Source organism: Taudactylus pleione, unplaced genomic scaffold, assembly GCF_031769625.1.
Source record: "Taudactylus pleione unplaced genomic scaffold, aTauple2 ptg000685l, whole genome shotgun sequence".
Classification (NCBI taxonomy): domain Eukaryota; kingdom Metazoa; phylum Chordata; class Amphibia; order Anura; family Myobatrachidae; genus Taudactylus; species Taudactylus pleione.
The window spans coordinates 454,805-478,467 of NW_028285087.1; the positions used below are offsets into that span (position 1 = coordinate 454,805).

The following is a 23,663-nucleotide window of genomic DNA, read 5'->3' on the forward strand; positions in this document are numbered from 1 at the left end:
GTCGTCTCCAACATTAGAGTGCACGATTAATTATCGATTGCACAATTACATCGTAATCGTGCAATCTGTGAACTGGATGTACGCCTTAAGTCCGGTTCCATTCCGGATCCACTCTATGTTCTAAGTCCAGTTCCATTCAGGCTCCAGTGTACATTTCAGTCCGGTCTCATTTCAGATCCAGTTGATCTACAAAGCTACCTCTATTCAGACTCTGGTGTACATTCCTAGTCCGGTCCCAATTATCCCATACATCTGAGACGGAACGCGCGATCCTGCGATTTGCCAATTGGTAACTCTAAAAAGTGATAAAATGGAGAGTTATAAACTTGCAGCCACTCAGCTTCTAACTGTCATGTTACAGGCTGTGGGCAGTATTCAATTTGTTTCGCATCCGCGATAAAGTTCCCCCTGCCTGACTCTCCGCCTTCATCGTGTGTTTTGGACACAGAAACTTATCGTGCGCGCCCTCTCTCATTGGTAACACAGACCAGACTTGCACACATGGGGTGACTACAATACTGGGGATGCTCCCACTGCCTGTCTCCATGGTCACACAGAGAAGACTAGCACATGGGGTGATTACAATACTGGGGATGCTCCCACTGCCCATCTCCATGGTCACACAGAGAAGACTAGCACATGGGGTGAGTACAATACTGGGGTGCTCCCACTGCCTGTCTCCATGGTCACACAGAGCAGACTAGCACATGGGGTGATTACAATACTGGGGTGCCCCCACTGCCTGTCTCCATGGTCACACAGAGCAGACTAGAATATGGGGTGACTACAATACTGGGGTGCCCCCACTGTCTGTCTCCATGGTCTCACAGAGCAGACTAGAATATGGGGTGACTACAATACTGGGGTGCCCCCACTGTCTGTCTCCATGGTCTCACAGAGCAGACTAGAATATGGGGTGACTACAATACTGGGGTGCCCCCACTGCCTGTCTCATTGGTAACACAGAGAAGACTAGCACATGGGGTGACTACAATACTGGGGTGCCCCCACTGCCTGTCTCCATGGTCACACAGCAGACTAGCACATGGGGGGGGGAGTACAATACTAGGCGGCTGTCTATCCCATGATAATTGATAACACAGGGCTGACCATCACCCAGTGCGTCACCACCATGGGAGACAGAGCCGAGGCCTGGTGGAGGGCAGTCACCTCCCAGCAGGTCACGTGGGCCCAGGCTGCTGCAGCCAGAGGCGCGGAGCGTCACGTGATGCGGGCGGGAAGCGGCATGGCCATGTTCCGGGCCCAGCTCTCAGGTACGTGCGCGGCCCGTGCTCTGCTCCGTCACCGTCATCCACACGGGTACATACAACGACTGGCTATTGGGGGGCATAATATAGATTTACACACATTGACTGGGCATGGGGAGGGGGGGGGGGGGGATCATTATATAGAGCCTGCTACACTCAATGACTGGGTATGGGGGGGATTATATAGAGCCTGCTACACTCAATGACTGGGTATGGGGGGGGGATTATATAGAGCCTGCTACACTCAATGACTGGGTATGGGGGGGATTATATAGAGCCTGCTACACTCAATGACTGGTATGGGGGGGGGATTATATAGAGCCTGCTACACTCAATGACTGGGTATGGGGGGGGGGGATTATGTAGAGCCTGCTACACTCAATGGCTGGGTATGGGGGGGGGATTATATAGAGCCTGCTACACTCAATGACTGGGTAGTATGGGGGGGGGGATTATATAGAGCCTGCTACACCCAATGACTGGGTATGGGGGGGGATTATATAGAGCCTGCTACACCCAATGACTGGGTATGGGGGGGATTATATAGAGCCTGCTACACCCAATGGCTGGGTATGGGGGGGGGGATTATATAGAGCCTGCTACACTCAATGACTGGGTATGGGGGGGATTATATAGAGCCTGCTACACTCAATGACTGGGTATGGGGGGGATTATATAGAGCCTGCTACACCCAATGACTGGGTATGGGGGGGATTATATAGAGCCTGCTACACCCAATGACTGGGTATGGGGGGGATTATATAGAGCCTGCTACACTCAATGACTGGTATGGGGGGGGGATTATATAGAGCCTGCTACACTCAATGACTGGGTATGGGGGGGGGGGATTATGTAGAGCCTGCTACACTCAATGGCTGGGTATGGGGGGGGGATTATATAGAGCCTGCTACACTCAATGACTGGGTAGTATGGGGGGGGGATTATATAGAGCCTGCTACACCCAATGACTGGGTATGGGGGGGGATTATATAGAGCCTGCTACACCCAATGACTGGGTATGGGGGGGATTATATAGAGCCTGCTACACCCAATGGCTGGGTATGGGGGGGGGATTATATAGAGCCTGCTACACTCAATGACTGGGTATGGGGGGGATTATATAGAGCCTGCTACACTCAATGACTGGGTATGGGGGGGATTATATAGAGCCTGCTACACCCAATGACTGGGTATGGGGGGGATTATATAGAGCCTGCTACACCCAATGACTGGGTATGGGGGGGATTATATAGAGCCTGCTACACCCAATGACTGGGTATGGGGGGGATTATATAGAGCCTGCTACACTCAATGACTGGGTATAGAGGGGGCATTCTATAGAGTCTGCTACACCCGATGACCGAGTATAGGGGAGTGAGAGATTATATAGAGCCTTCTATATAATGCCTGGATATGAGGGGGGGGGTGATATAATGCCTGGATATAGGCGGTGAGCCTGCTTCACACAATGACTGGGAATGGGGAGGATGGTTATATAGAGTAGAATAATAATGAAACCTCTGCGCAATTGAGAATATCTCTGTACAATCTGCTGCTGTAAGAGCAGTGGGGCCACCTCTCACATTCAGTGGAAGACAGCGCCGAGACACAATGATAATAAATATCTTTAACATTTATTTATTATGTCACCATGGATCTACTATATAAAGTATTTATACACTTGTACAGATTAGTTATACCCTTTTCTACTTCAGGGTCCATAGGGGGTCCACAGGGTTGACCTTGGGGTATAGGTTGGGAACCAAATCCGGGCACCACGCAGTTAAAGCTTTTAGCTCCCAGGATGCACTGGGTCCACTCTCCCTATAACCCCACCCCCAAGCCAGAGGCACCTCAGTTTAAGTTGTGCCCGGCCGGAGTCGGGTCACCGTTTAGTGCAGTGGGGAGCTGATTAGCAGCCCCTAAGCTTTATTTTTTCTAAGTACAGAGTTTTTTTATTTTTACTTTGGACTTTCAGAGCGGCAGCGTCGGACTGTCCATAGGACGTCTAAGCTGCCGCTCCGTCACCCCGCCGGCGCTGAGACGCCAGTACAGATCTGGGGATCTCAGCGGGACCCCAGAGTCTGTACTAGCCGGACTCTGCGGGCGCCCAGGACTGCTGCCGGATCCACGGGGAGCAGGTAAGGTCGCGGATCACCGCTTGCGGTGATCCGCGCATTTAATATGCAGTCCTGTGCCTCCGGTCTCCGGGGACAGACCGGAGGCGCCGGCAGTGGCGGCGGGCCCCCCATACCCCGTGTGTCCACTAGACCACCAGGGACTTACTGATCGGCGCTGGGAGCCGGCGTCCCGGGAGGTTAATAGCCGGCCAGGGGAGGAAGCTTTCCCTGTTACAGCGGCTCCTCCCCTCAGCTCAGCGCGCCTTTCAGTATTATAGTCTGGCGTCGCTGAGCTGCTTCCTCCGCGGGCCACTCTTCTTCTGAGGTCTCCAGCGGCCATTTTCTTGTGGTGCAGCAGCAGAGCTCCGGAGATGGCAGTGAGTCCAGTCCCCCTGCGTACCTCACCATCAGGTCAGTGTACACAGCGCTGTAGCCTTCCCAGACACTGAATCTGGGTAAGTTGAATGCAGTGTAATAGTGCAGTATCTTATATGACATGTTTATGTATATATCTGCATGGTATGTGACTTATGCTAGTGCTGACTGTCTGTATTTAATTCTCTCACCTGTCAGTGTATATCTATCCCTTTTCTTTATCTGCCCTAATACAGCTGTACTTGGGGTGGTTCTGTGACCTCATATTTATATACTTGTTAATATTTGTGAGGTTTGTCACATACTGTTGCGTGCTGCACGTTGCCATATTTTAGATGGAACTGTGTGTTGCATACGCTGAAAATGGGTCCCTGCAGCTAATTTTTGGCATCAGTCAGGACCAGTATAGCGCTGCTTAATATTTCCGCCAAGAGGGTTGGTCAGATATGTCTGACCAGGAGAAAGAGCATTATACTACACCCATTTTTCCTAGCCTGCAAGCCATGTGCTGCAGGTGTTAGTGCGGAGGATTTGACTCATAAAGGGTTCTGTATGTGACGTCATCTGGTGCCGGCCCCTTTCACGACCCCCTTGGGCGGTTTGTTTTCTCGGGATCCTCTCAATTGCGGATTGCCGGGTGGGCCCCATTGTTGTACCTCACTTGGGGTTACTCCACCATACTGCCCTTTTCATCTCAGGGTATCTCGCAGTTTCTTGCACTCTTCCCCTGTGACACAGACTATCGCTCCCTGCAGGGGTTTTTCGCAGTATATGAATTCCCCCTGGTGCCACAATAGTCTGTCATGCCCCTTGCAGGGATTACCACAACAGCCACCCTGGGTGGTGTCGTTTTCTATGAAACGCAAATTGGCGTGGTTGACGCCCTGTGGTTACTTCCCAGTTGGCTCTGCATGTACTGGATACTGTTTTGGGCTCTTTCCCTCTTACGGGTGGAAGCCTATTTCAGGTATTATTATCCCTGCTTTAGGGCTGGTAGCAGGTCCATTCTGGTTAGAGTGAATGTTGACCTGCACCTGTATCATACACCCTCAGTCTTACATGCCTTCGGGTTCCCTGTTGCTGACTAGCGGGTGGATCGCATAGCGGGACTCTGGCTGTTGCCAGATAGGAGGTGTTACAACAGTGTTTGGCCTCCTGTCCCAAATTCCCTGAGGGTCATCACGAGCCCCTCCTGGGGTGGATGGGCGTGTTACTCGTCTGATTACAGACGTTACTACGCCTCCCATTCCTGCGTGGTCCGTAGGTGGTAACTCTGCCTGAAATCGGTATACTTGCTTTCAGGGGTTGTTACCCATCCTACCATGGCTATAGCATGGTTGGTTAATACTATTGCATATTGGGCTGATGCATTTGTAACATTTTTTCCCCTCCAACACGTCGGGGGTTCAAATGTATTTGGTCGCTCTCGTAATATATGCAGTTGTCATAGGTGGAAATGCCTATATTGGATACCAGTCTCCTAACTTTCAGAGTTCCGGCTGCGACTGTATCCTCCGTAATACCCTATGGCTGCGCTCTGGGGATGCAGAGGTGCAGATACCATCTTTAGGGTTGATCTTGGTTGGTCCTGACCTTGACAAGATTGTAGTAACATTGGCAGTATTACTAACGACAAGTTTACCGCTTTCAGCTATGCCCTCTACAAGGCCTCAGACTAAGTCTGTAAAGTCTTTTTGTCTTCTGGGTCAGCCTAAAGGTCTGTTTCTTCGTAGACTGTCTGCTTCTACAAGGGCCGACATATCCAGTACCGAGCAGGCCTGGACTGCCAGCCGATCCTGCTTCTGAACCTACGGATATCTCTTCAGCCTGACGGGACAGGCCTACAACTGGGAGATACCGATTTTCTCAGTTCGCCCGGTACTAGTGTCAAGTTGCCGTGGGTAGGAGGGTACGCCCTCTCTTTGCTCAGGCGGCCTCTTTACAAGGGCCTTACAGATCCAGAAAGCTATGCAGTTGTTGCGGTAAGCGGAGCTAATTAGGCCATCCCCACTATCTCAGTGAGGGACTGGTTGTTCTGCTTTCTTTCTGGTGCGGTGGCTGAATGGTCCTCTTTGGCCTATTCTCTGTCTCAATTCCCTGAACCAGTTCCTAAAGCTACCTGGGCTCAGGAGGAAATCCCTATGCTCCATCATACGATGTTTGGAACCTGGGGACTTTATGGTATCATATACAGGACGCGTGCCTACGGGTACTTACAGAGACCTTTCCTCAGCATGGGCTGAGGTTTGCTGTATCACAGCAACACTTACAATTTTTCGGGCTCTGCCTGTTGGGACTGTCCTCAGCCCCACAGGGGTTTACCAGTGTTTTGGATTTTCTGACAGTTCTCCTGTTCAGTATATCCCAATGCTCCTGTACCTGGACGGCCTCCTGCTCTTAGCGGGATCACCGGGGTACTTTACAGCCAGGTCAGGATGACTGTGGCTTCAGGGTGCAGACGTTTAATCAACGGGGAAAAAGTCCTCCCTGCATCCCTCTCTGGGTATTCTTCATCTAGGATCCCTGCTGGATTCTCAGAATCTGAGAATTCTTCTGGCGTTAGACGGAATCTCCACTCTTCCATTAGGAGTACGTGGTTGTCTGCGCAGTCGACATATGTCTTTACACTCTGGGATGCATGGTGGAATGGGCTCAGTTCCATTCCAGACCTTTCCATAATTGGCTCATCTCCAGATGGAACGAGTTTTTTCTGTCGGATCACTGTTCAAACGATGATGCTCTCTCCGGAGGCAAGTCGGTCCCTGTCCGGGTGGCTATGGCCATCTCGTCCAGGGTATTCTTTGCTATGGACAGTGTCTGGTTCGCATCCTTTTCAGTGCAGTTGGACGTCTGTCGATTCCACCCTGTCAATTAACTTACTCTGGCATAACTCTTGTTTCCCGGTGAACCCGAAAAGGTTCAGTCCGACAGGGTCAGGACAGTGGATTCCTTTTTAGCAACACTTCGTTGGGTGGCAATGACAGGTATGTCACATATTCGGACATAGTCCGAGGGTCTCCTCCCGACCATCTCGGCAGAGTTCATTTCAGGAGCTCTCCATTGGGAAGCGGGAGTCCTCAGCCGTCACGACGTGCATCCCGGGGACTAGTCTCTTCCCCAAGAGAGGTTTCATCTCCTGGTGAGCAGGGGGGGCCCCCCTGAGGTGACCCTCAGGGCCTTCTGACTTTATCACACTATGGTGTTACAGTCCAGCTCTGGGGATTCTGAAGCAACCTTCAGCGACTCTTTGTCGATGAAGTGGTCCTTTCACTTTGTGTACCTCTGTTCTCCGGTCTCCCTTCTTCCTCGAGGTCTTTGGAAGTGTTTCAATTGAGACGGAGATGCTTTCCTGCTGGTGGCTCCTGATTGCCCCAGATGTCAGGGGTACTTGGATTTTCGGAGTCTCTCCATCGATACTCCATTCCTGATGCTTCGCTGCCCGGACCTGTTGTCTCAGGGTCCTTGGTTTTGCCTTGGACCTGGGTCGTTTGTCTTTGACTGTGTCCCTACAGTGGTCTTACGGCTTCCCTGGCTTTGTCATCGTTGGAATGATTAGAGCACATGGATCAGCTTTTGCTGGGACCTACCACAAACTGTGGCAACCATAAATCTTATGGTATTGTACCTGTCGATACAATCCTCCGGTGTCCAGGATTTCCAGATATTCTGGCATTCCTTCTGGCTGGCTTGGGTTTCACACTTGGCCTGGTCTTCCTGACAGTGCGGATCTCTACACTGTCAGTATGGTTAAGATATGGAATTGCTCCACTCTGGTATCCAGTTCATCCTTTGGAGTGTTTTCTGGATTATGCTTCCATTTGTCCTCCCTAGGGACTCCTTGGGAGTTAGTAGTGGTTCTTCGTTCCCTCCGGGGACAGTCAATGGAACCGCTGGTTGTGATAGCCATTACATGGTCTATTGCTTAGGCTCTCTCTTTCTCTCAGGGTGTTTATATCAACCAGGAGAGTGTCTGAATTGGGAGCGTTCTCAGGTGGCTCCCTCTTCTGGAGGGCATCATGTCAGGGTGTGAGTTGCTCTCGCCCTGTGTTTCTTCTTAGTGGTTTTCAGGTTCCATTTTATTCTGGAACTTATGGTACGGCCATTCTGTCCCCAGTCCTCTCGGCTGGTGTGGCCTTATTGACTGTGGTCCGGCCTCTTTGGATTTATGTGATCCGTTCAGGTTCCTTACGGAAATCGGACTCCTTATTGGTGGTCTGAGATTTCTGGTTATCACAGGAAAGGATGGCCGGCCTATAACCAAATGTTGGTGGATGGCCTCGTAGGTCTTCCTCAGGGGCCTACCCATGGGTAGGCCTTTCTGTTGTTGATGCTTGTTTTTTCTCGGGCCATGTAACCCTCGTGGGCGGCTCGCTGTGGCGCCTCGGCTGTTTTGCCTTACTAGGTGGCCACGTGGTCTTCTGTCCACACCTTTTTAAGGTTCTAGACATTGGTTTCCTTTGCCTCTCAGGATGCTTCCTTTTTGGCGACGGATTCTCCTCTCAGCACAGGAGCGTCCCCACCCTTGGTTGAACTGCTTTGGGACATCCCCAAGGTCAACCCTGTGGACCCCCTATGGACCCTGAAGTAGAAAACAAGAGATATGGTAAGAACTTACCTTTGTTATCTCTGTTTCTACGAAGTCCATAGGGTCCACAGGGTGCCCGCCCTGACGCACCTGGCTTCATATGGGCTTGGGGCTGGTCACCGGTTTTCCGTCTCCCATTTCTGTGAGTATGGTTATTGAGTGTTCCAGTTTTCTCTCTTTTTCTCTCCTCCTCCGGCCTTTGGCTACTTACAAACTGAGGTGCCTCTGGCTTGGGGGTGGGGTTATAGGGAGAGTGGACCCAGTGCATCCTGGGAGCTAAAAGCTTTAACTGCGTGGTGCCCGGATTTGGTTCCCAACCTATACCCCAAGGTCAACCCTGTGGACCCTATGGACTTTGTAGAAACAGAGATAACAAAGGTAAGTTCTTACCATATCTCTTGTTTTTCCGCCTAAGTGCCGAGTCTGACCTGAGACTTGGAACACATTTCCAAACTGGGACAGACCCCTTTTCCACTGTGGCGCCGATCTGGGATAGTCCCAGATGGGTGCAGTGCTGGCGCTTGGATGTCGCCTTCCTTGCGCTGTAATGCGGCTCTCCCCATGCTGTAAACTGATCCTGGGTCGCATGACCCTGGTTACCCATTTACACTGCGCCTTACCGGAGAAAACCCTGCTTTCTAGCAGGGCTTCCCTGGTGACTACTTGGGTGGAGCTGTCTCCACTGACAAAAATCCCGGGTTGATGCTCGTTCATGTGCAGTAACCCAGGTCAGTGGAACAGGGGAGATAAGCTGGCCACACACTAGACCAACTTTCATCCAACTAGTTGTCTGGTTGGAATGAAAATCTGGTAAGGAGTGGGAGTAAATGATCAGCAATTTGACCTGGAGCATGGTAACAACTGCAGGGGGGAGGTATACTGTTGGGCCACAAAATAGATGAAAATGGTCGTTCAGACAAGTTTGTTAAATGTTTGATCTAAACAATTTGTTCAAACAACAGTTTTTATCTATTTTCCAGCATTTGGGAGCAGATTGCTGATTGTCATACGTTTCCAGATTTTCAATCCAACCAATCAACTAGTTGGCTGTAAATTGGTCTAGTCTGTGGCCAGCTTAAAGCTGGCGTCCAACAAGCCAACTAGTTGATTGGTTGGAATGAAAATCTGGTAACGTATGGGAGTAACTGATGATCAGCAATTTGCTCCTAAATGCCAGAAAACATGAAAATGGTCGTCAGACAAGTTTGTTAAATGTTTGAACTAAACCACAGGTTCTCAAACTCTGTCCTCAGGACCCCAAATAGTGCATGTTTTCCAGGTCTCCTCACAGAATCACAAGTGAAATAATTATCTCCATCCAGTGGATCTTTTAAAATGCATCAGTGAGTAATGAACGCACCTGTGCACCTGCTGGGTGACCTGGAAAACGTGACCTGAGGACCGAGTTTGAGAACCACTGATCTAAACAATTTGTTCAACAGTTTTTGTCCATTTTCTGGCGTTTGGTAGCAAATTGCTGATCGTCATTTGCTTTCATTTCATTCCAACCAATCAACTAGTTGGCTGGTTGGACAGATAATTTTTAGATGTGTGGCTAGCTTTACAGATACTGTATGTCTGCAACAATGTTAAACAATTTCACATGAGTTCATACACATGAGAATAATTGTCCTGTATTTAATTGTATATAGTACCTTTAATACTTGGGATCCACAGGATAGTTATTCTAAATAATGTGTGTGCAGATAAATTCCTTTCCCCCTGCTCGACCAGTTGTGATGACCGGGAGTGCGGTAACAACTGCAGGGGGGAGGTATACTGTTGGGCTAAGAGAAATGTACCTTCTAGATCTGTCTTTAAAGTACAGTTCCATTGGGCCCTGATGGTATACCTACCAAAGAACAATTGGTCACTTGCTCATGAATGCCGGATAATGGGCATAGATTTAACCTTGTCTGAACTACCTATTATTTTTGCCCAGTTTCCAGTATTTAGGAGTAATAGAGCGCTAGTTGGTTGGAACGATGATCTTTAGATCTGTGGCCAGCTTTAGAGAACCCTAGCAATGAGCACGTTTCCAATACTCCTTGCTGGAGCACAGGTGTATACCCTTTACCTAATGACACTTTAAAATATCCACAGGTGGTTCGAATTTTCACTTGTGATTCTGTGAGGAGACCTGGAAAACATGCAGGTTAGATTTCCTTGAGGGCTAGAGTTGGGAAACACTGAAGTAGAGGATTAAATACTCCTAACGTGAGAGTCAGCTGCTGAGCAGGGTTCTTGTGGAGACCTAGCGATGTACACACTGAAGGGACACTAAAGTCAGATGTTTAATCCTCGTCAGCAAAGCACAGTAGTTTGTCTCTGCGAAGGAGTCCCCAAGAAGAATAATGTGAGTAGACCTGGCTTTCTGACAAACGTTTGGTCCATGTTGCATCAATTTCGTTATTGTCTGTTCAAAGTCACTAATGTTCAGTGACTTCTACTTCAGGGTCCATAGGGGGTCCACAGGGTTGACCTTGGGGTATAGGTTGGGAACCAAATGCGGGCACTATGCAGTTAAAGCTTTTAGCTCCCAGGATGAACTGGGTCCACTCTCCCTATAGCCCCGCCCCCTAGCCAGAGGCACCTCAGTTTAAGTTGGTGCCCGGCCGGAGTCGGGTCACCGTTATCGCAGGGGGGGCTGATTAGCAGCCCCTAAGCTTATTTTATTTTGAGTTCACATTTTTATTTTACTCCTCAGAGCGTCCATAGGACGTCCAAGCTGCCGCTCCGTCACCCCGCCGGTGCTGAGACGCCAGTACAGATCTGGGGATCTCAGCAGGACCCCAGAGTCTGTACTAGCCGGACTCTGCAGGTGCCCAGGACTGCTGCCGAATCGTCGGGGGGGGCAGGTAAGGTCGCTTGTCACCGCTTGCGGTGATCCGCGCATTTCCAAATGCAGTCCGATGCCTCCGGTCTCTGGGGACAGACCGGAGGCGCCAGCAGTGGCGGCGAGCCCCCCCATACCCCGCGTGTCCACTAGACCACCAGGGACTTAACGATCGGCGCTGGGAGTCGGCGTCCCTGGGGTTAATAGCCGGCCAGGGAAGGAAGCCTTCCCTGTTGTAGCGGCTCCTCCCCTCAGCTCAGCGCGCCTTTCAGTATTATAGTCTGGCGTCGCTGAGCTGCTTCCTCCGCGGGCCACGCTTCTTTTGAGTTCTCCAGGCGCCCATTTTCTCGGGTGCAGCTGCAGAAATCTCCGGAGATGGCAGTTTGTCCAGTCCCCCTGCGTACCTCACCATCAGGTCAGTGTACACAGCGCTATAGCCTTCCCAGACACTGAATCTGGGCAGTTGAATGTAGCGACATTGTGCAGTATATTATGTCATGTTCATGTGTGTGTGTGTGTGTGTGTGTGTGTATGTATATATAGTGTTCCCTCTAGCTCCGGCGGGAGGCAGGGCGCCGGAGCTAGAGAGGGCATGCCCGTGCGCGCGCCGAAGGGGGCGTGGTCATCGGAAAAGGGGACGTGTCTATAAGACGCGTCCCCTTTTCGTCACTCTTGGGGCCGTGCCCGGCACTTACGGACACGCCGGGCAGCCCCCAAGCCCTGCAGACAGGGAGAATAGATGCATGTTTCTCCACCCGCGGGACACTGCGTCCCGTGGGTGAGAATGGTTCCCGCAGGCTGTGAGGGCAGGGCGCTTTTTGCCCTCCTCCTGGAGGGCAGGGTGCTTTTTGCCCTCCAGAAGGAGGGCAGGGCGCCGCGCCCCGCTAAAACAGCCTAGCAGGAACGCTATATATATATAATATATATATATATATATATATACACACATGTCTGCATTGTATGTAACTTATGCTAGTGCTGACTGTCTGCTTTTTCTCTCACCTGTCAGAGTATATCTTTTCTTTACAATCTGCCCTAATACAGGTTTACTTAGGGTGGTTCTGAGACCACACATATGTATACTTGTCAATATTTGTGAGGTTTATCACATACTGTTGCATGCTGCACGTTGCCATATTTTAGGTGGAACTGTGTGTTGCATACGCTGATAATGGGTCCCTGCAGCTAATCTTAGCGTCAGTCAGGACCGGTATGGCGCTGCTTAATATTTCCGCCAAGATGGTTAGTCAGATATGTCTGACCAGGAGATAGAGCGCGATACTGCACCCATTTTTTGCTATCCTGCAAGTCATGGACTGCAGGTATTAGTGCGGAGGATTTGACTGAGAAAGGGTTATGTATGCGGCGTTATCTGGTGCCAGGCCCCTTACACGACCCCCTTGGGCGGTTTGTTTCTCAGGATACTCTCCATTGCGGATCGCCGTGCGGGCCCCATTGTCGTAACTCACTTGGGGTTACTTCACCATACTGCCCTTTTCATCTCAGGCTATCTCACAGTTTCTTGCACTTTACCCCTGTGACACAGACTATCGCTCCTTGCCGGGGTTTTTCACAGTACATGAATTACCTTCGGTACAACAACGGTCTGTCATTCCCCTTGCAGGAATTACCACAACAGCCACCCTGGGTGGATGTCGTTTTCTACGAAATACAAGTTGGCGTGATATACGCCCTGTGGTTACATCCCAGTTGGCTTGGCCGTGAACTGGATTATGTAGTGGGCTCTTTCCCTCTTACATCGGGGAGCCGATTTCAAGTATTATTATTATCCCTGCTTTGGGGCTGGTAGCTAGGTCCATTCTGGTTATAGAGATTGTCGTTCCTGCACCTGTATCATACACCCTCAGTTTCACGTCGGGAGTCTGGCTGTCGCCAGATATGAGGTGTCACAACAGGCGTTAATACGCCTCCCATTCCGGCCTGGACGGATTTTATGGATCCGTAGGTGGTAACTTTACCTGAAATCAATATACTTGCTTTCAGGGGCTGATGCCCGTCCTACCATGGCCGTCGCATGGTTGGTTAATGCTATTGCATACTGGGCTGATGGATTTGTAACGTTTTTCCCCTCAAACAAGTCTGGGGATTAAATGTCTTTTGCCGCTCACATAAAATATGCAGTTGTCATATGTGGGAATATCTACATTGGATGCCAGTCTACAGGGTTTCGGCTGCGACTGTATCCGCCGCAATACCCTATTGCTGCGCTCTGGGAAGGCAGAGGTACAAATACCTTCTCAGGGGAAGATCTTGTTTGGTCATGACCTTGACAAGATTGTTGCATCATTGGCAGTATCACTCATGGGAAGATACCGTCTTTAGCTACTCCCACTACAATCGGACTAAATCTGTTAAGTCTTTTGGTCCTCTGGGTCAGCCTAAAGGCCTGTTTTTTCCTAGGCTGTCGGCCTCCACGAGGGCCACCATATCCAGTACCGAGCAGACCTGGACTTCCAGACGACCCTGCTTCTAAGCCTAACGATAAACCTTCAGCCTGATGGGACAGGTTTACATCGGGGGGATTCCAGAGTGAGATACCGACTTTCTCAGTTCACCCAGTGCTGGTGTCAGGTCACCACGGATGCTTGGGTAGGAGTTGTAATCTCTCACGTGTGCGTCCTCTCATTGCTCAGTCGGCCTCCTCACAGGTGTTGTTACACGGGCCCTTCTTCAGACCCGATCAGGGCCTTACAAATCCAGAAAGCTGTACAGTCTTTGCGGTAAGCAGAGCTAGTTCGGCCAGCCTCACTATCTCAGCGAGGGACTGGTTGTTCTACTTTCCTTCTGGAGCAGTGGCCGACTGGTCCTCATTTGCCTATCCTCTGTCTCAAATCCCTGAACAGATTCTAAGGGTGCCTGGACTCAGGAGTCCACCATGCTCCATCCGATGTTTGGAACCTGGGGACTTTATGTTATCCCTGAATATTCAGGACACTTACCTACGGGTACATATAGAGCCCTCTCATCAGCATGGGCTCAGGTTTGCTGTGCCAAAGTAACACTTGCAATTTTCGGGCTCTGCCTTTTGGCCTGCCCTCAGCCCCGCCGGGGTTTACCAACTTTATGGATTTTCTGACAGTTCACCTGTTCAGTGTATCCGACTGCTCCAGTATCTGGTCGGCCTCCTGCTCTTAGCAGGATCACCAAGGTACTTTACAGCCATGTCAGGATGACCATGGCTTCTTCACAGCACAGATGATTAATCAACGGAGAAAGTCCTCCCTGCATCCCTCACAGGGTATACGTCACCTGGGAGCCCTGCTGGATTCTCAGAATCTGAGAATTCTTCTGCAGTAAGACAAGATCTCCACTCTTCAACTAGGAGTGCGCGGATGTCTGGGCAGTCGACATATGTCATTACTCTTTGTAATGCGCGGTCGAATATCCAGAGTGTCTACCTTTGGAAGGGTGGAATATGCTCAGTTCCATTCCAGGCCTTTCCATAATTGGTTCTACTCCAGATGGAACAAGTTTTTTCCATCGGATCACTGTTCAGACAAGGATGCTCTCTCTGGAGGCGAGTCGGTCTCCGTCCAAGTGGCTATGGCCATCTCTTCCAGGGTATTCTTTGCTACGGACAGTGTTTGGTCCACATTCGTTTCGGTGTAGTTGGACGTCTGTCGATTCCGCCCTGCCAATTAACTTGTTGGAACTTTAGGCGGTCTGGGGCCTTTGCTCTGGCCTAACACATATTTCACGGTAAAACTCGGAAAGGTTCAGTCCGACAGTGTCCCGACAGTGGCTTCCATCTAGGAGACACTGGTCGTTGGGTAGCAATGACAGGAATGTCACATTCTGACATAGTCCGAGGGTCTCCTGGCCATCTCTGCAGTGTTCATTCCGGGAGCTCTCCATTGGGAAGCGGGCTTCCTCAGCCGTCACGACATGCATCCCGGGGACTAGTCTCTTCTCCAAGAGAGGTTTCAACTCCTAGTGAGCAGAGGGGGCCTTCTGACTCTGTTCCTCACTACCGGTGTTAAGAGTCCAGCTCTAGAGGTACTGAAGCAATCTTCAGTGACTCCTTGTCAGTGAAGTGGACCTTCCACTTTGAGTACCTGTGTCCTCGGGTCTCGCTTCATCCTCGAGGTCTTCGGAGGTTTAATTCGAGATGGAGGGGCTTTCCTTCTGGTGGCTCCAGATCGCTCCAGAAGTCATTGGTACTTGGATTTTCGGAGTCTCCCCATCGATGCTCCGTTCCTGCTGCTTCACTATCCGGACCTGTGGTCTCAGGGTCCTTGTTTTTCCTTGTACCTGGATAGTTTGTCTTTGTCTGCGTAACTACTGTGGTCCGAAGGCTTCCCTGGCTCTGTCATCTTTGAAATGTTTAGAGCGCATAGGCCAGCTTTTGCTGGGATCTACCACAGACTGTGGCATACATACTTCTTATGGTATCGTACCTGTCGCTACGATCCTCCGGTGATTAGGATTTTCAGAAGTTCTGGCATTCCTTCCAGCTGGCTTGGGTCTCGCCCTCCGCCTGGCCTTCCTGAGAGTGCGGATCTCTGGTTCGGATGTGGAATTGCTCCACTCCCGTGAATCCAGACCCTCCTTCAGGGTGTTTTCTGGATTCAACATCCCTTTATCCCTCCTAGGGGCTCCTTTCGGATTTGGCAGTGGTTCTTCATGCCCTCCTGGGGCCTCCATTTGAACCACTAGCTTTGATAGCCATTACATGGTCTATAGCTTAGGCTCTCTCTTATGGCGTTTGCATCTGCCCTGAGAGTGTCGGAATTGGGAGCGTTCTCATGTGGCTCCCTCTATTGGATAGTTCACCATGTCAGGGGTGTGAGTTGCACTCGCCCGTGTCTCTTCCTAGAGTGGTTTTTAAGTTCCATATTGTTCTGGAACTTATGGTACTGACATTTTAGTCACCAGTTCTCTCGGCTGGTGTGGCCTCTTTGACTGTGGTCTGGCCTCTTCGGATTTATGTGATCCGTTCAGGAAATCAGACTCCTTATTTGTGGTCTTTGGATTTCACAGGGAAGGGTGGCCGGCCAATAATTTGACATTGGCTAGATGACTTCGTCTGTCTATCTCAGGGGCCTACACATAGGGATAGGCCTTTCTGTTTTGGTTGATGACTATTCTACTTGGGCTGTGGGCGACTCGTTGTGGCACCTCGACTGTTCTGCTTTGCAAGGTGGCCACATGGTCTTCTGTCCACACCTTTTTAAGGTTCTATGATTGGTTTCCTTTGTCTCTCAGGATGCTTCTTTTGGGTGCCAGATTCTCCTCTCAGCACAGGAGCGTCCCCACCCTTATAAGGACTGCTTTGGGGCACCCCCAAGGTCAACCCTGTGGACCCTGAAGTAGAAAACAAGAGATATGATCAGAACTTTTGTTATCTCTGTTTCTACGAAGTCCATAGGGTCCACAGGGCGCCCGCCCTGACGCACCTGGCTTCATATGGGCTGTGTGACTGGTCACCGGTTTCCCGTCTCCTTCTCTGTGAGTACGGTTTTTGAGTGTTCCAGTCTTCTCTCTCTCTCTTTCCTCCTCTGGCCTTTGGCTACTTACAAACTGAGGTGCCTCTGGCTAGGGGGCAGGGCTATAGGGAGAGTGGACCCAGTGCATCCTGGGAGCTAAAAGCTTTAACTGCGTGGTGCCCGGATTTGGTTCCCAACCTATACCCCAAGGTCAACCCTGTGGACTTCGTAGAAACAGAGATAACAAAGGTAAGTTCTTACCATATCTCTTGTTATCTGTGGGAACACTTTTCAACAATCTGTGTAAGGTGCTGAGTAATTTATGCTTCAGTACAGCTATGGTATGTTCTAATGAGCACATGTTGGATCTCCGGAAGTGAGGACACCCACCTTTTTAATGAATGTATTTTCTCAGTGGCCCTATACATGTAACCTTAGTATTTCACACACCACTAACTATTGCCTCCCTACATCTGCCTGCTAATTTCTATCCTATCCATCTATGAAGTGGCTAATGTGGGTACTTGGACTTTGCACCGTTCTTCGCTATAGAATGATTAGAGCTGCTAATAGTACCAGTAGGGAGCTGGTTAGAGGGAAGTACAAAATCTGCAGTTACAAAACTATTTGGTACAATCTGCTCTTTTATTACCCCCAAAAAATCTATTGTGTAATGTAAAATAGGAAAAATATGCAACATTATTTAAGGCTCATGTTTGTGGTTATGACAGGCTTAACATAGAATTTGACACAAGGCTGAAGTTAGCTAATTACAGCCTCGTGAATTTGTAGGCAGATGAGAACCACTTGGCCCATCTAGTCTCTTTTCGTAACCTCATCCCTATTTGATCCTTAGGATATCCTTATGTCTATCCTAAGCATGTTTAATTGCTTTGCTGTGTTAGCCTGCACCACCTCTGATGGGAGGCTCTTCCACTTATCCACTACTCTATCTGTGACTGAAGTCATTTTTTTTTCAAATTTCCTTTGAACCTACTTCAGTGCATGTCCTCATGTACTAATACTTCTCTAAAGGCCCCCATACATCAGCAATTGATTGCAGCAATCGTGCAATTTGCAATCAATTGTGTATAAAAATCTTTCCCTTTTTCAATCGATTGCAGAGATGCCACAATCGATTGAAAAAGGGAAAGATTTTTATACACAATCAATTGCTGATGTATGGGGTCCTTAATACTCAGAAGAATGTCTTTCCTCTGCACCTTCATATATTTGAAAGTTTCTTGATAGAGGTTCCCAAACTCCGCCATTACAATCCAGGTTTTAAGGAAAGCCATGCTTGAGCATAGGTGACTTACTTGTCACCTCCGTCAATTTGATTTAAACATCTGGACTCGGGCATGGATATCCTTAAAACCTGGACTGTAATGGTGGAGTTTAGGAAACTCTGCGTTGATTAGTAAAAAAATAAATAAACCCCGTAGTCTAGCAAGTAGACAACTACCCCAATATGACAGAACCGTAGAGTCTGTTCTCCAGGGTTCTTCGGCTCGGAGAGTTTCTACTTCAGGGTCCATAGGGATCCACAGGGTGACCTTGGGGGTGTAGGTGATGCAGAGTCATCCGGGCACCATACGCAGTAAATCTTTCTCCCTGGATGGGTTTCCCTCTGTGCCCCGGGCCAGAGGCACCTCAGTCTTTTTGGGTCACTGAACGCAGTAGGGCTGTTAACAGACCCTGAAGATTTTTTATTTTAAACAAGACACTTCACTTCTGTAAGCAGACAGCACGGACAGTCTAGGGGATGTCCGCGCTACCGCTCCGGCACCCCACTGGCGCCGAGATGCCGGTACTGATACGGGGATTGCAGCGGGAGCCGGGGTCTGTGCTAGCCAGACCACGGAGGACTCCCAGGACTGCAGCCAGATTTACGGGGACGACAGGTAAGCCGCGGATCACCCCTTGCGGTGATCTGCTTTTGCAGTACTTTCCCCCCGGGTCTCTGGTGACGGATCGGCGGATGACAGTGGTGGAGACAGGCCATAGACACCTGCGCTTCCACTGAAGACCGGCCTGGGGACACGCGGGGCGCAGTGCTTTGGAAACATTGCGCTTCCACTGCGGTCTGGCTTAGCTGTAGCAGCTTTTCTCCCACAGGAATGTCTCTTCCTGGATCTCTGGCGGCCATTTTCTCCTTGGCAAGGGCACAGATCTCTGAGGAGCGCGGAGCCTGGGTCCTCCTACATACCTCTCCCCAGTGTGTGGTCAGTGTATGTAGCACTATTTCCTACCAGACACTAAGTCTGTGTAGTTGATTGGTAGTGCCATTAAGTGCTGGTGTTGTTATTCTGCATTGTATGTGACTATATGCTAGCGCTGTCTGTCTGAGTTTCACTTTCTAAATCTGTCAGCCATTTTACTTTCCCTGTGTCTTTTTCTCACTGAGCCCTAATAAAAGTGTTGTCAGGGTGCAGCCTCAGTCTGTTATTCTGTGTGGTGGGTCACATACAGTGTACTGGTATCCTCTACACCATGAGAGTGATATGCCAAATTTGGCTCCTTCCCGGCTGTTAAGAAAAAATTGTACAGCGGAATTAGGGGTGGGAGACATGGTCCTTGAGGGGTTATGTATGAGGTGCTATGCTCCTCCAGGTCTCTCTGCGGTTTCTCCCGCTCCGCAGGAGCCCCCTTGGGCATGCTTTGCACAAGCACTTATGGCCATTGCAGGTCGTTTAGCTGCCCCTCCTGTGTTTTCCCCGCTGGGGTTCACACAGCAGCAGCTTATGCCCTCTCAGAGCCTGCTTCAGCAGACTGCACCCATACAGGTGTTATCCCCTCCGTAGGTTAATGCGATTCCCACCGTGTTTACAGAGCGTGGCTGAGGTGCGGCAGGGCGAGGCACCCCATAGTAGACCGGCTAAAAAGATTTGTGCTGTCGTCTCGATCTACTCTGTATGATGACGACGCTATGTCATCTGATGATGGGGTGCTCCCGGATGAATCTGAGTCCTCTACACGTGAGGTAGAGACCAAATCAAAAATATATATTCCGGGTCTGATACAAGCTGTCCGAGCAGCCCTGGTCATAGAGGAGGACGATCCTACAGCACCTAGTCCAAACATCCATAGTTCAAGGACATAAAGGCGACCGCGGCTATATTTCCTTTGTCTGTCCAACTGGTGGAACACCTGGAGGTGGCTTGGAAAACACCTGGAAAGCGTTACCAGCCGCAGAAGCGTCTGGCCTATGCTTATCCATTTGCTGAGGACTATTTTTCTAACTGGGAAACTTCACCGTTGGTGGATTCCCATGTAACGCGCTTGGTTAAAAGCGTGACCCTCCATGTCGTCCCTGAAGGATACTACAGATGGCAAGGTGGAGGTTTGCCTGCAATCTGTTCATTCCCTTTCAGGTGCCGCGTGCAGACCAGCCATGGCTATCTGCTGGGTGACTCGGGCTATGGAATGTTGGGCAAACACACTGGAAGGGTCCTTGTCTTCGGTTGCGACCAGGGAGCAGTTGAACCTTGTGGGCAACTTACGAGATTCAGCTACCTATATTAACGAGAAATGTAGTTAGCGCGCTTGTCTGAATGACCAAACAGATATTAAAAAATAATAATAATTTAATGTCACTATTGCACTAGTTTCAGCTTCTTAAATAGCTGCATGATCATAGCAAAAGTATTAACTCTCTTTTTTTAGTTGAAATAACTGAGTAACACATAGACTATCCATTTGAATTTTATGTGTAAAAAAAAAAAAAATATTTTTAAATGTATCATGTTTAGTTGTGATAGTGTTTTAATTTGAACACCGTTTCTTAATCATGCCAATTCACCCACTGACACTAGTTAAAAACCGCTGACTGAGATTTATACTAATTGAATGGCAATTGCAGCTATTTAGGAAGCTGAAACTAGTGCATACCTTCTGAGGACACCGGGACAGTAACACCCGGAGAAACGCGTCAAGGACGGAGGGATCATTCTGCTCAATGCTCTTTTCTTAGATCCCTTCACACTGACCCATCATCTATTTATCTAACCAGAAGAATACACCAAGCGGCTGACTCAGTGTCAGGTATCAGACACGCCGGTGGATTACCTGGGAGTGTGTTGCTCACTGCACAGTCCGGCTGCTATACCATACCATATTGGACAGCGTAGCTGTTACCAGCTTGCTCCCGTTGACTGATCCTGTCCATCGTCTCTATAAAGTCCGGCTGCTATAACGCATTGAGCGACAGAGCCGTAACCAGCTAGCTCCCGCCGACGGATCCTGATTGCTGTCCTCACAACGTCCAGCGGCTACACCGCATTGAGCGGCCGAGCCGAAACCAATGTGCTCCTGCTGACGAGCGATTGTAAGCAAGTCCGTGTGTGACATCTGCCAGTGAGTACTTCTATAAATCTCAGAATCATTCCCATAAGCCTGAATTCACGCTATAGTTGGCGAATACAGTACCGCATTTAAGGCAGAAAACTTATGCCGACGGCAGTGACTGTCATAACCGGGGTTATCTATACATCCACAGATGTTTCCAAATGTGAATTACAATGTATGTATAGGAACTGGTATAAACAAGCAGATGACCACTTGGACTATATAAATCTATTAACCCTTTTTGGCAATACATACAGGTGTAAACATCTTCCATGGATTCCCGACCATGTTGAATTGATCCATCATTATCCTTACATGGAAAGGGTCTAGGGAATTTACCTGGTTAGGGGTTGAACAGATTACTGCACTATATTAGCGTGCCCGCCAGGCTGTTTTAGCGGTGTGCTGCCCTCACAGCCTGTGGGTGCCGTCTTCACCCACGGGTCGCAGTGTCCCACGTGGTCTTCTATCCAGACCTTTCTGAGGTATTATGCTTTTGATACCTTTGCCTCTGAGGATGCATCCTTCGGGTGGCTGATTCTCCTCTCTGCACAGGAGCGTCCCCACCCTTGAAGGTGCTGCTTTGGGACATCCCCAAGATCACCCTGTGGACCCCTATGGACCCTGAAGTAGAAAATGAGAGCTATGGTAAGAACTTACCTTTATCTCTTTCTACAAAGTCCATAGGGTCCACAGGGCACCCACCCTGACACACCTGTGCTTCAGATGGGCTTCGCTCTGGTCACCAGTTTTCCGTCTCCTGTGTGTGAATGTGATTCTAGTGTGTTTCAGACGTTATTCTCTCTTTTACCCTCCTCTGGCCTTTGGCTTGCTACGAAACTGAGGTGCCTCTGGCCCGGTGGCGGGGTATAGAGGGAGACCCAAGTGCATCTTGGGAGAAAAATGTGCTGCGTAAGGTGCCCGGATGACTCTTCATCGGACTTCGTAGATAGAGAGATAACAAAGGTGAGTTCTTACCATATCTCCTCATTTATAAACCCATACGGTGCTTCATGCTTTGGCAATTAATTTTTTATAGCTTTGTTTTTGCACAGTTTTTTTTTTTTCTTAATGTCCTTCATTGTATGCCTTGTCATTACCTGTAGTATATGCTTTTTCGAAAGCCAACACAAATATGGTGAACACTGAACTGCGTCACCTTTGTGATCTGTCCTTGGAAAAATCGGTCTACCCTTAGTTTTACATTATTTAGTTATTTAGGGGCGGGGGAGGGGGAAGTTGAAGGGATATAGACGGGTGAGACTAGGAAAAAAGGATGGGGAAAAGCGCTCTGTGATAACCAGTGTACGTTAATTTGTTAGTGGAAATACTATTTCTATTAGTATTTAGTACTTATTGTGTGAATATTATGTTATTAGCTTCTTGTGTGGTTACTGATCCAGTCCAGGTGGGCAATAACTGTAGGCTGATGCTTCTGGTGAATTTGTTATAGATGATAAGCTTGTAAGTAGGTGCTTATAGTATATATTTTAATGTCTGGTGGGCAAAAACTTTTGGCTGAATCTTCAGTGATTAGGATAGTTTTCTATGTTGTAAAGTCTATGTGTTGTAGTTGTCTTAGTATCTGGTGGGCAAAAACTTCAGGCAGGTTGTTCTTATCATATGAGGATGTTCCCAATCTGCTGCTTGCGTCACCTCAGTACCTCCAGGTTCCCTGTTGGTCACTCACAGTAATAAGGGTATTTTGTTGACCCAGTTGTATTACCTCAGAATAAATGAGAGCGCAGTAACAATGATGCAGCTGGTAAGTATGTATAGATGTACTTACCCAGATTGCTGCTGGTCCTGTTCCTCCTGCAGAGGCGTAATGGCTCAGGTGCCTGTGAGAGGGCTGGGGTGTATATTGAGGCTATAAACCGCTGATTAAAATAAACTGCATTTATTCTAATAATTATACAAATAGATGGTAAAGTAAAAAAGCAATAGCCCAATGTCCGTTTACATGGCCCGTTTTACATGTTTGTGGATCCATCTGAAAAGGCGCATGATGGACGGAGTTAAATGTCACTTCATGGGTACAGCCTTGTGTAACTTCAGCACTGCCACGATTCATTCATTTTAACTCTGACTTTTTTTTATCCTAAAATACTTTTTGGTTTAGCCTTCTTTAGGTCTCATTCAGAGTGAGGGGACATGAGGACTGGTTTAATTCATGGCACTGCTGTGTGCTAAATACAGTATGTTTATTGGTTTGCTAGATATGGTCTTGCTTCTTCCTCCACTAGGGGGCACAGGGACAACGCTGGGTATAGCCTGGAGAGGAGAGTCTGGCCACCAAACGGTTAAATACAAATACCCACAAAGCCCAGGCTCCTCTCCTCTATACCCCGCCCCCAGGCAGAGGACCCTCAGTTTTGAGTTTGATGCTAAGTAGGAGCTGGGAACCATGTTTTGGGGGGGCTACTTTACGTGGTCCCCTAACAATTTATTTAATTTATTTACATTTTTATTTTTTACCGAGTGTGCAGTGGAATGCGTCCTATGGGACGCCCCCACTGCTTCTCCATCACCCCAGCGCCGGTGGCTGCAGCACTGGCGACTGGGCCAGTGACTTCGGCCGCGGTCTCCTCTACATCGAAGCCACAGCTGGCGCTCAACATGGGACATGGTAAGTAGCGGCTCCCTGCGTGCAGGAAGCTACGAGTTCGCGGCTCTCGCTGGCAG

At 49.2% G+C, this 23,663-nt stretch overlaps 1 protein-coding gene across 1 annotated transcript in view; it reads left to right on the forward strand.

Annotated features, from left to right (window-relative positions):
• Positions 1-1,115: 1,115 nt before the first annotated feature.
• TDRD1 (tudor domain containing 1) overlaps positions 1,116-23,663 on the forward strand; it is a 197,311-nt gene continuing 174,763 nt past the window's right edge. The window contains exon 1 of the mRNA XM_088456052.1: positions 1,116-1,274. Coding sequence (XP_088312178.1) covers positions 1,133-1,274 — 142 coding nt within the window. The 5' untranslated portion in view covers positions 1,116-1,132. The remainder of the gene's footprint in view (positions 1,275-23,663) is intronic.